We start from the raw sequence: 13,228 nt of genomic DNA on the forward strand, positions 1-13,228 counted from the left end.
CATGCTGAGCATTTTACTACAGTTAAACACACATCTAATTTAATCAAATACTCGATTAAAGTATCTGGACCTAAAACCTGGAATGGATTAAACAAAGATATAATAAACTCAAAGAATATATTAAGCTTCAAAACTAGCTTGAAGGACCGCCTGATTAAAAAGTACTTATCTAAATAAAATAAACCTATTATATAATTTTCAAGTATCATATATCATTTTCTTTCATCTTATAAATAGTTCAATATGTTTTAAACAAATACTGCCGTCAAATCCCGATGTTGGTTTTGGCTATAGGCCTCGCATTACCGTGCACGCAAGCATATTTTAAATAGGCCTATTTGAAATCGATCCACTACATTGTCAACTTTTTTGGTTTTTGACTGGTACTGCATTGTATTATCCCTGTCCGGATTGATTCTTTCCCGCCCTTCCCTGTCTCGTCTTGTCCTGTCTTGTACTGTTCTGTCTTGTCATGTTCACCCCTCCCTATTCTAATATTTCACTTTCAAATTTGCTAAGGTGGGACCAGCCTTAAAGCCCTTTGGGCTTATTTGGCCTCTCCTTCACATGTTTTTTTTTTCACCCTTTCATATTATTCTCTTTCGCTTTTCAAAATCTACTGAGTTACTGGTACTTTAATTAACTTTTTGTACAAATTAAATTTGTATCATTAATTTATTTGCTATTTAATCATAATCGTGCTGTGTAAATATTTTTATATAAATTTGTCCTACTATATATAATTTCGGAAATTGCGATTGTGATTTGTAATATAACCATTTAATTCTGTATTATCCTTCAGATACATTTCATTATGTTACCAACTTAATTAAATTTGTTTTTGTTATTGATGCTTAAATTTTGTATATAATACATATTATATATATATATATATGATTTTGGAAATATTGTTATCTATATATATGTGAAATCATGTGTGAATAAAATTGAATGAATGAAATTGAATGAAATACAACAGGACATTATAGTCTGTAGAATATCAAGGCAAATACATATATGGGACAAATATCCTATGATTCCAATCAACAAGAATCACAATTATTCTTCCATTGCTCATTGGCTAAAAAATGCTCCCAAATGAAATGAATTCAAATGAATGCATTTTCAATGTTTCAAAAGCTGAGGAGCAGTAAAAATGAAAAATGATCTACAAAACATTTCACAACATTCTTAACCATTTCCTACACAAAACAATACCACAGAATTCCATCCACAAGTATATGCCTCTAAATGAGGCTTCTTATTGATGAAAGAGACAAAAGGCAGACACCCACCACAAAAGCACTTGGATTTGAACAACTATATTACTGATACAAGTGTCTGTACAAACAAGTTTTATTGTAAGATCAATTTCATGTAATGCCTTTGGTTTCTTTCATCAAAAAATCCCAGGCATATATGCTTGTACAGGGTGTCCCAGAAAAAATTACCGGGCGAATGAATTTGGAGGTAAGTCGAGAAATAGACATCGGAAACCAAAATTCTAAACATCAGCGTGTAGCCCATCTTATTCTGCATCTGATACGCCAATTTTACTGGAATCGGTTTATTGATCGTGAAGAAATGAGCGATTACATAACGCATGTGTCAGTTCACTTCATTCCAAGTTTGAAAGAAAGATCATTCAACACAATGCGCACTAGTGGTTAACTTTCAATGGGCTTCATATTTTGTTCTGTGAAATCGCTTTCATTCTTTTTAAACAATCTGTTTCTTGTAAAACATTTCATTACGTTTTGTTCAAATTTGAAAGCCTGCACGATATTGAAAATGAAAGCTTGCATGTAATATGATGCTCAGTACTTGCAAATATATTTTTTCGTTAATGTTGCATAAAGAATTCCAGCTGGCTTAAAATATTTCTCACACTCATTAATGTTTTTGGAATATTTCCAAGAAATTATAATGCAACGTTTAAATCTTTTAAAACTTCAACATTAATGTTGCATGGTATCAAAAATCACACGTAAAGCTGTAAGCACTTCATCATAATGTCATTCTTGGCTCAAATGTTTTTTGGAAAGTTAAAATATAACATATTTGCACAACATAAAGAATTAAAGTTGAAAAGCTTCCAATTGCAGAAGTCAAAGTTTTCTCGGACAAACTGTTATTCATCTTCATGAAAGCATGAATGACATAACACCGTCGGATTATAAAATAAATAATGTGGACTAAATTTGATGAGATACACAAACTTTAGGAAGCGGTGAGCGAGTATGAAAAAAGCGCCTGTTGATCAAACTTGAATGAACTGCATTAATGCACGCATTATATAATCGTTCGTTTCTTCGCAACCAGTCAACCGAATCAAATAAAATTTTCGTATGTGATGCACAACAAAATAGGCTATGCGCCACGTTTTAAATATTTTGATTCTGATGTCTATTTCTCGACTTACGTTCAGTTTTATTCGCTCGGTAATTTTTTCTGGGACACCCTGTAGATGGAATTCTATGATATAACTTACGCTATACTTGCCACAAAATTGTTATGCCAAAAGAAAAACATACTCCCTCTATAAATACCAACTCACCTGCTTGTGTGTGTGGTATCTGTGGTATATAAAAGGAGTCATCTGTAGTGGCTGAGCTAGGAGATAAACCTACTCCCTCTAAATACCAACTCACCTGCTTGTGTGTGTGGTATCTGTGGTATATAAAAGGAGTCATCTGTAGTGGCTGAGCTAGGAGATAAACCTACTCCCTCTAAATACCAACTCACCTGCTTGTGTGTGTGGTATCTGTGGTATATAAAAGGAGTCATCTGTAGTGGCTGAGCTAGGAGACAAACCTACTCCCTCTGAACTCACAGCAGGCTCACTTAACAGGGTCGATTCACTGTAATAAAGCACAGCAAACATCAAATGTTAAATTTTAGTGCTTCAACATAAATTTCCAGTAAAACCAGAATTATGTAGTTCTCGGCTTGCACAGTTCTCAATGCAAAGTGTCTACTTCAATGCCTCCACCTTGCCGTGCATCATCTTAACCGGAACAATTTTCAAAAGGAGCTGTAGAATTTTTCCAAATAAATGAAGACGTCTGTATGCTTCATTACAGCAGGTTTCACTTTCATTGTCATTTTACCAGGCGCAAAAATTTAAAAATAAATAAATTTAAAAAAATATTTTAAAATTTACTTAAAAAGAAATCATTAAGAGATAATCACCAGGGGAGGGATCACTGGGGTAGTGACAAATTTGAAAAATGTCATCAGGTGAGGAAGAGGTCCATATGCCTCATTCCACCAAGTTTCGCTACCATATGCCTTAACAGTTCAAAAAATCATGCTCACAAGTTTAGCTATATGCAAATGAGCTACCAAATTAGATTATTTTGCTACTGAATTTTGAAGCCCACCAATTACCACCCCTTTACCAAGTCGCATCGCTATACACTCATTACATTTTACCAGTTCAAATTGCACTCACAAGCTAGCAAGGATGGAATGAGAAATCGTGCTCACAAGTTTTGAAAATGCAAATGAGCTACCAAATGAGCATATTTTGCAAAAAAATCTTATCTTAAGGATATCAGCAGTGATTAGCAAGCTACATATGACAAGCTTATTATACTTACACCAACATCAAAAACAACCTTTGCTTTATTTATAGTCATATTATACATGTATACCAGTTTGCCTTACATTTTGGCTTTGCACCTGTCAAGTTATTGATTAGTTAGCATTCAATAGCCTGTCTCCACATCACATATCCTTTTTAGCTATTGCCAATAAGATGATTCAAATTCTCACAATAATATGGTTTCATCTATGAATCAAGTGCAGTGGAACAAACATAAAACCAGACAAAAGAAAGCAAATAAATAATAAGAAATAAATAAAATAAGAATATTACCTACATACTTATAAACATAGTACATACAAAATAACACATAAGTGATTTCCAAGCAAGCTGAATGAACAAATATTTAATATTTAAAGGAACCAAAAACGATAGATGTTGGGTTATTATCTACTAATTAAGGGGGCTTGGTGATGTGTTTAGTTTTAACAGAACAGTGCTTAATTAGGGATTCCAGGTGTTCACTGGTGCATGAACATTTATTTTGTTCATTGTTTTCATAATTCAAATGAAAATCAATCACAGTACGTATCTAATTATGGTAGCCATGGTACTATGTATCCATGGTGAACAGGCCATATAGCTAGTGCAGAACAATGGTGGGTTTTCCCCACATTACGTGTACAATGAGATTGCAATGTAATATCTAGACACGTCATCTGCAATGACGTGTACCTTGAGAAAGATATTAATATAGCACGCATCCCATCTTCCTGTTAGTGTCTAAACCGTAGCAATTGATGCTTTTAACAAGAGAGTTACTTGATGTGTGAGAAAAAGTGGTAACCATGAAATGCTGAATTGATGCATAGGCCCTACATGTTTTTATGCAGATAAATACACTTCAATATGAAGACATCAGTTATTGGGTGTTAGCTGCAGTGTGGATTGATGACTTTTTGTTTCTGCCCAGACAGCTATTTCATGTATAGCCAACTGACCAACCAACCATCAACACATTGTTGTGGAGGCCAAAAATGATTTTGGGCTTGCTAAGGAAATTTTGACACGCCAATGCTCAAGCCGACATGGAAGTTAGAATAATTCTTCATTTCTAGTCCTGTTGGATCAAAATACTCTTTTGCACAAAAGAGAATTCACGCATAAGTCAAGCACTCAGTGTACGCTCAGATGAGTGATGTCGCCAGCTCCAAATGCTGTACCGGTGTTGGCCTAATTCAAGCACGCTTAGAAGGCATAGGCATGGAACATTCCAATCTATGTGTTTTAATCTATGAAGCAACCACTCTGCTAATGGTTAATTACTTTGGTGTTTGCACAACTCATGCCAGTAATGAACTTCAAAGGACATACATGTATGACTGCTCAACCATGCATACTTTAACACATTTACATTACCAAGACCAAATGTGCCCATCCACCACAAACTGGTCGTAAAGTCGGCATTTTCCATTTTGAGATACAACCAAAAACAGTAATTGGATTTCTATGTTGAATATACTAGGAATTTGACCTTTCATGAACTATAACTTCACTTCCAGATGTCCGATGAAGCTGGTTGAGGTGTCATTTTGAAGCTGAAAGTGAATTCTTTCAAAATCTGCAATAAACAGAAAATGATCTAGAGCCGACTTTACTACCACTTCGTGGTGGATGGTCACAAATTATAATAAATCTTTGTTTCCAGTTCTCTTACCAACTGTAAAAAAACCCAATATTTTAGCCAGAATGTTCAGATGGTCACTTTATTTAGACATCTGACAGAATTTTGTTGGAACAGGTGCATTGAAAAGGGACCAAGTTAGGTTAAATATGGTAATTAGGTGATATTACGTGCTTAGTGACTGATTATACTTTATATTGACTGTAAATGGTAACAGCTGTAGTATGGAAATCCAAATATCAGCTTCAAAAATTGTATTATGCAGACATCCAATATGATTTGATGTAATTGAAAAAGGAGAAACACATTGCATTATGATAAATAGCTTGCATAATATGAAAGGAAAACGCACATTGTCAAATTGAATAGCAATGTGAATGCTTTTGATTGTTTAAAACAGCACTGCATGTACTATAATGATAATGTTGTTGATGTTAGGGTGATACCTTGGTTTCAGTTTCAGTTTCATTCACCAAGTCATACAAGTCATATGATACAAGTCATATGATGTTGACCGTTGCATTGTTTTGTTGCAGCATTGAAAAGTACCTTTTATCAATTTGACACATGCTGAATTTTTGAACTAATTTCAGACTAATTAGCAACATTACATGTGACAGTTGCCATTTTCACCATGGCAGTGTCCGTTGGTGGATACGCTCCTCTCCAGGAAATAGGCAAAGGTGCTTATGGTGCTGTGTATAAAACTAAAAATCTACAAACAAAAAAACAGTGTGCTCTGAAAAGGATCGAGTTAAACATTGCTGGGGAACGAGAAGTAAAGGCGCTGTTGAAAGTCGGAAAACACCCTCTCATAGTCGAGTACAGGAAGAGTTTTCGGCGCAGAAATTACATTTGGATTGAAATGGAGTTTTACAATGGAGGGAATTTGAATGCACATTTTTGGACACAAAGGCCAAACATTCTTCAGAAGCATAACATCATGGAACAAATTGCACAAGCTGTGGCTTACTTGCACCAGTCAAGGGTTATTCATCGTGATTTGAAGCCCGACAACATATTGATTTCATATCAGAATTCTGATCTGTGCATCAAAATTGCAGATTTTGGTCTCGCAAAGGCAATCCTTTCCAGTCAGTTTTCCGGCGATATACAACAGTTCTTCATGTCTAGCCAATGCGGAACTGAGTATTTTAGAGCTCCAGAGGTATTAGATGGCCGCTACACACTGAAGGCTGATATTTTCTCCATGGGGGTAGTCTTTGCAGCTCTAATGAAAGGAACCAGTCTCTCTAAAGTTAAATCCAGGTAACTTTCTTTTGATATTGAAAATGATTTAAGGTGGTACTACACCCCCTGATAAATTTTGTGACTAATTTTGCATTTTTCTGTTAAGAAATGAAGTACATTCTAGCGGAACCTCTTTTCTTATCATAAATAATGTACCTTTTGTCTTGAGTCACTGAAATTCCAGTAAAGTAACTAGATTCCTTGCCCCTATATAATATACATAACTTTTGTTACCAGTGTGTTATTATTTTTTGAGAAAAATGCAAAACAGTCACAAATTTATCAAGGGGTGTAGTACCACCTTCAGGGATCCTAATTAACCTTATCTCAACAACTTGGAAGATAAATGGAAAAGTTAAAAATATTTGGTTATTTATGATAACATTTTGAAAACTTTGCTGTCAAACTTTTCAACTCTGCTGCCAAATTTTTCCACTTTTCTTAAATTTTTAATTATAGCGACTGTCATCTTCATAAATTCAGTATGATAAAGAAGAAAAAAAAGAAAGAAAAGTAGAATTTTGTTTTCCAGACTTATTTTGGTATTTGTAATTATGAATACTAGATCTGGTGTGGTCGAATTTGGTACAGTTGACCTATGACCTACGACGGAAGTGAGTTATTCAAACATCGCTTATTAGAAATCCATTTGATTGTCATCCTAAAGTTTTTCTCCTTTTATGAATTAAGCAGTACTTTTTGTCTGGATGATCAGGATCAAGTTTATTTCACAATATACCTGTGATGGTATTTCTTAATGTTTTAATTTGAATAATTTAATTGATCAAAAAGGTATTTTCAAGTCCATTATCAATTGCCTACACATGTCTCTTATCTAGATATCTATACACTTCTTTACTTCCTGTGCAATAAATATTGGTTTCATTTTTTACTTCACCTACATATGGAAAGGCAACTGAATGAATGAAAAAGTAAACCCACGTTTCTGCCTTTCAACCATACCAATACTCTCAATATGATCAGGAACAAATATTCAAAACCCACCAACTACCAAAGCCGAGATACAATGTACGACAGCTATTGTTCAGTGATGCTTGTAATATTTTTATGACACATTTTCACTCACTTTTCGTACTAGGTATCTTGCTGCTTATGTCCAATGTGATGGAAAGGAGCTTCCAATTGGACGATATCAACATGACAAACGCAGAGACGTTTCTCTACCTGCTCGAGTTGATATGTCAAAAACTTTGCCACAGCTAATTAAATCAATGATCCGGCTAGATGACAGCCTACGACCAACTGCTGATGAAGTGGCTTCTATACTTCAAGGTATACCAGAAGATGAACTGCAGGAGCTACATGAACACATGGAATCCTGGCAATCCAAGGATCCAAGACTTCAGCAGCTAATACAGGTTTTCTGCATATGGCTTGTCTTGGCCTTTATAGGTGGTTACTTTATTCTTGGAGTATCACTTTGGACATTGCTGGTATTCTTCATTTACCTGTGTTTTTGTTTCTATGTTCTGGTGGAATTATTCGGGCATTTGAGAGCAACTATTTAATGCACATCAGTGTAGCAGTCACAGCGAGTGATCTAACACCAGGAGCAATTCAGTTTTGGCTAGCAACTGTTGCTATGAAGTTGTCTCTAGGTGATTTGAGGATTTATTTTGAAAAAATCCAGTAAAATTATCATTTAAATTTGTTTATAAAATTGAAGTCATATTGTACCATTTCCAATAACAGCTAAACAACTGAGGTATAAAGCAAAGAAAATTGGAATTTACTACCAGTGCTGATAACACTGGTGTGTTTCACTCCATCAGTCGTGCTACGGTACAGTTTTTGATGTGTGTATGACAGTCCCACACGCCATGTACGTACTGTATTATGAACATCGCATAGGCGTTTGAATAATATTTCCATCATAAAAATAAACCACCTTGTTCAGACGGTTTATTCAAAATCTCAGATTTAGACAAAAGTCTTGATTTTTGCTGAACCATGAAATGGTATCAGCCTATATGAGTGAATGTTACTAGCTTACTAAGTTACTAGCTTACTAAGTTACTAGCTTACTAAGTTACTAGCTTACTAAGTTACTAGCTTACTAAGTTACTAGCTTACTAAGTTACTAGCTTAATAACTCACTAACAATTTGGTCTGAAATGGACATATCTCTAAATGCCACGAAGGTATGACCCCATGAGTGGTGTTATATGAAAGAGGAAAACATAAAGAATATAATAAAAATATTTCCAAACGTCAGAGGTCATCCAGTTTAAATAAGAAATAAATAAATAAACCACATGTACATCTGATTACTTGCATTAAAATTATTTCAACTCTTTCAATTCTGTCTCGGATGTTTTTAAAGTAATATATAAAGTGAAAGCCAAAATGATATTGCACAATTTGCCATTTTTTTGCCTTAACTTTGCAAAAATACTGCACCTTAGTTGTGTTAGTGATCAATATTATGAGTACATGTATATTTGAGTAACCATGGGTGTAGATTTGGATTGCATTAGTCATATTCAAAAATTGTAAATTGTTTATTATTAGCAGACTCGATAAATTGGTCTTCTCATATACAAACTTCAAAGAATCAAGAACATGGTTGCATGGCTAATTACATTTTAGACATTTTAGTTTTAGCATTCAAAAGCCTCCACGTCACATTTCCTTTTTCGCAATTGCCAATAAGAGATTCAAATTGTGAAAATAATACCAGTTCATCTATGAGTCAAGTTGGGTGGAACAAGCAAAAAACCAGATAAATAAATAAATGAACACAGACAAACATTTACATATGACCACTGATTAACTTCCAAGCAAGTTGGGGATTCCAAGTGTTCACTGGTGCATGAATGTTCTTTTCATTGAGTTCATAATTCTTTTGAAAATCATTCACTGTAACAAGGAATGTTGTATTTATCCATGGGGAACAAGGTCATAACCAACAGCAATCAAAAGTGGGATTTCCCCATACTATGTGTACAATGAATTTGCAATGTTTATGTAGAAACGTCATCTGCAACGACGTGTAGTTGTGTACCTTGAGAAAGAAAACAAAGCCATTAAAACCAGCTCAACTGATGGTTAATCAGACAGTTTCTTGGTGTGTGAGAAAAAGTGGCAACCATGGAATGCTAAATTGTTGCAATACAAAGGCGAGTTTACATAGGCCCAACATGCTTAATTTTTTAAGACATCAGAAGCTGTAGAGTGGATTTAGATTTTGCTTCTGCCGGAAAGCCACATATGTACTGCCAGACCGCTGACCGACCGACCAACCAACCAACCATCAACGCATTGTTGTGGGGGCCAAAATTTGGAGTTTTTGGTCTTGCATAGGAAATTCTTCATGTTTAGCAGTGTATGTTAGGCCATTGGATCAGAATATTTTTCACTCCTGGAGCATTTGATAGTTGTTATATTATACAAGATGTTTCTTCAATGGATATAACCTTGACTGCTTTTATTAAACCATCAACTCTGCCTGAAGTTAGCTGAGGTAAGATTTTTACGCAATAAAATTAAGAACTATGAAATAAGAAGTAACAATAAACAACAAAGGGGCAGACAGACAGACAGACATACTCACGCAGGTATACTTGTGTGTCTGTGAGACTTGTGTGACTTTTGTTGTGTGTCTTTTTGACCCGATGGACACGTGACGGACGCCTTTTTCCATCTTGTGTGTCTTTTTTGTTGTTCAGACTGGTTGTTGCTTGTGTGCCTTTTTCAATACCTTTAAAAATGACCTCTACACCCCATATACCCCCCTGCAAGAGCTTACTTCTGTGCCTAGACACACAAGAAAAAATCTCCACACAAGCTAGTTTTGTACTAAAAAAAAAGGCACACAAGCATAGCCTCGTGAGAACAGACAGAGACAGACAGAGAGAGTCAAACAGACAAAGACTGAGATTATCTTTGAATAACTTTATTTTTAAGATCTATGAATCTACATTTATGAGTTGGGTATGCACCCATTTAATTGCTCAAATAAAGATTTTAACAAAACTATGATAAACTGAACTCAAAATATATGAGCTACATGTACAGTGTGACATACTATCATTATCTTTCAAACTATTTACGATTCTTGCTGTTTTGTTTCTAGTTTGAAAAAAAAAAAAACTTCATGGTTGTAGGTTAACTGCTATAATTCTTTGTGTTAGTGTTGATGATGCAGTGCAGAGCATACACTATAATCAAATTAAGTATTTCTTGGCCAAATTGGAACACTGTGAACGCTAGTGGCTCCGCGATAATCACACGCGAATAAAGCGCGGTACAGAAGAAAGTATACATGCGTTACGCTGCGTTAACGCTTAGTACACTACATGGACGCTTAACACGCATGTTCCACTTTGGCCTAGAAATACTTAATTTGATTATAGTTGATGTGCTGTTATTTATATGTGATAAAGTAAATTGTCCAACTATATTTACAATATAGAGCAGTAACTCTTGATTTCAATATTTGTCTTGCAGGCTGATCACAAGAAATTTGTTGGGCATTCAGCTCATGTAACCAATGTCAAGTTCACATATGATGATAGACACCTTATAAGCGCAGGAGGAGATGATTGCTGGTAAGTGTATTTGTTTATTGGTTTGTTTATTTCAATGGTAGATATCCCTCCCAAAGGAATTAAGAATGGGAATCAGTTTTCTGGTTGTAGAGGAAAACCTGTGTATAACTTCAATGTAAGTGGTGAAAAACTGTCTCTAAACCTTTGAACATTGTAAGATTTCTGTGTTTTTTCTATTTTGTCTTATTGGCTTAAAAAGTCACAAGTTTCATTAATGGTGGGTGCAGAATGCAGTCAAACGTCCTATTTAGCCATTGGAGCCATTTTCTTAAAATCTACCAAATGTTTGTGCTGCATTAAATAACATGCTTTGATCATCAATGTTGGGTGGGAAGAACCCCTGACTGTAGTTTGATGAAGTTCACATAATGTGGGATCGAAGGGTTATGTAAGGGCACTAAGAGTCATTGAAGACATCTGAATAATGGATCATAATTATAGTGGTAACCCATATTGAAATGTTAGTTTTTTTAAATCATGGTGTATGTAGCTTAATTTGTATTAAAGAGCACATATTGTTAATATGGGACAAATCATAATAATACTTTTCATGCATTAGACACCGATCAGTAACATAGTCAAATCTTATTGACTTCTTAAGTTTGGAGCAATATTTCTGATATCTCAGTTGAATACACAAGGCAATTTTCAAACTATTTACGATTCTTGCTGTTTTGTTTGTTTAAAGAGGATACTACATTCTGGATTAATTGTTGGGTCATTTGTGTTTCTGTTTCTGTCCCCAGGTCTCATCATTCTACGTAATTGCTAATGGTTGCTCTTTAAAACTTCAGTAATGAACTTCAAGGGATACACAGAGATTCATCACATGCACTGCCCAACCATACACAATTTACCATATGGCCAAGATGTTTGTTTACCGTTCTCTTACTGACTGTACAAAAAGTTTCAGACAGAATGTTAAGACACATCTGGTGTATTCAATTAGGCATCTAATAGAATTTGGTTGAACAGGTGCATTGAATTGAATTAAATATGGTAATTAGGATGTTCAACAGGTCACATTAAGTGTTTAATGACTGGCAATGCTTCATATTTACTCAAGAGGTACCAGCTGGCTGCAGAATGGAAATCCAAATATCAGCTTCACAATTGTATTATGCACCAATGATCTGATGTAATTGAAAAGGAGAAATGCATTGCATTTATATGATAATAGCTTGTCAAATTGATTAGCAATGTGAATGGTTTTTTTTTTAATTATCTAAAACAGCACTACATGTAGTATAATATATGTTCTTGATGTCAACATTGATACCTTATTTTATTTTGCAACATGACATTGAAAAGTAATCAATTTGATACATGCTGAATGTTGTAACTAATTTTGCATTAAATAGCAGTTGCCATTTCTCACCATGGCTGTGTCCGTTGGTGGATACGGTCCACTAAAGGAAATAGGCAAAGGTGCTTACGGTGCTGTTTACAAAACTAAAAATCTACAAACTAGAAAACAATGTGCACTGAAACGGATCGTGTTAAACAATGCTGGGGCACGAGAAGTGAAGGCGCTATTGAAAGTTGGAAAACATCCTCTCATAGTGGAATACAGGAAGAGTTTTCGGCGCAAAAATCACATTTGGATTGAAATGGAGTTTTGCAATGGAGGGAATTTTGAATGCACATTTTTGGACACAACGGCCCAACATTCTTCAGAAGCATAACATCATGGAACAAATTGCCCAAGCTGTGGCTTACTTGCACCAGTCAAGGGTTATTCATCGTGATTTGAAGCCCGACAACATATTGATTGTATATCGGAAATCCGTTCTGTGCATCAAAATAGCAGATTTTGGTCTTGCAAAGGCAATCCTTTCCAGTCAGTTTTCCGGAGATATACAAAAGTTCTTCATGTCTAGCCAATGTGGAACTGAGTATTTTAGGGCTCCAGAGGTATTAGATGGCAGCTACACACTGAAGGCTGATATTTTCTCCATGGGGGTCGTCTTTGCAGCTCTAATGAAAGGAACCAGCCTCTCTAAAGTTAAATCCAGGTAACTTTCTTTTGATTTTGAAAACAGTTTTTGGGATCCTAACCTTAGGACAAACAAAAAAATAACATATTTTATTAAAGTTTGAAAACTTTGCTGCCACATTTTTCCGCTTCATAAAATCGGTATATTTGAAGAAAAAAGCTAGAAAAGAAGAATTTTG

The 13,228-nt window shown here is 35.0% G+C and overlaps 2 protein-coding genes and 1 long non-coding RNA gene across 3 annotated transcripts in view; 2 read left to right on the forward strand and 1 right to left on the reverse strand.

Moving 5' to 3' along the window:
* LOC140169375 (uncharacterized) overlaps positions 1-13,228 on the reverse strand; it is a 52,358-nt gene that overhangs the window by 11,200 nt on the left and 27,930 nt on the right. Inside the window, exon 7 of the mRNA XM_072192632.1 lies at positions 2,746-2,861. Coding sequence (XP_072048733.1) covers positions 2,746-2,861 — 116 coding nt within the window. The remainder of the gene's footprint in view (positions 1-2,745; positions 2,862-13,228) is intronic.
* LOC140170001 (serine/threonine-protein kinase pdik1l-like) lies at positions 5,650-8,427 on the forward strand. Its single transcript, XM_072193313.1, has 2 exons — positions 5,650-6,500; positions 7,582-8,427. Exons 1-2 carry the CDS (start codon positions 5,866-5,868, stop codon positions 8,009-8,011), a joined length of 1,065 nt encoding a protein of 354 aa, XP_072049414.1. The 5' UTR covers positions 5,650-5,865; the 3' UTR covers positions 8,012-8,427.
* On the forward strand, positions 9,417-12,262 carry LOC140170003 (uncharacterized). The gene is made up of 3 exons (XR_011861454.1): positions 9,417-9,966; positions 10,953-11,053; positions 11,800-12,262. It is a non-coding gene; the product is annotated as an uncharacterized lncRNA (long non-coding RNA).

The sequence above is a fragment of the Amphiura filiformis genome, chromosome 14, assembly GCF_039555335.1.
Source record: "Amphiura filiformis chromosome 14, Afil_fr2py, whole genome shotgun sequence".
NCBI lineage: Eukaryota > Metazoa > Echinodermata > Ophiuroidea > Amphilepidida > Amphiuridae > Amphiura > Amphiura filiformis.

Coding starts and splice junctions, on each gene's coding strand:
- LOC140170001 (XM_072193313.1), top strand. CDS start 5,866: ATGGCAGTGTCCGTTGGTGGATACGCTCCTCTCCAGGAAATAGGCAAA. Junction 6,501..7,581: donor CTCTCTAAAGTTAAATCCAG/GTAACTTTCTTT, acceptor TTTTCGTACTAG/GTATCTTGCTGCTTATGTCC.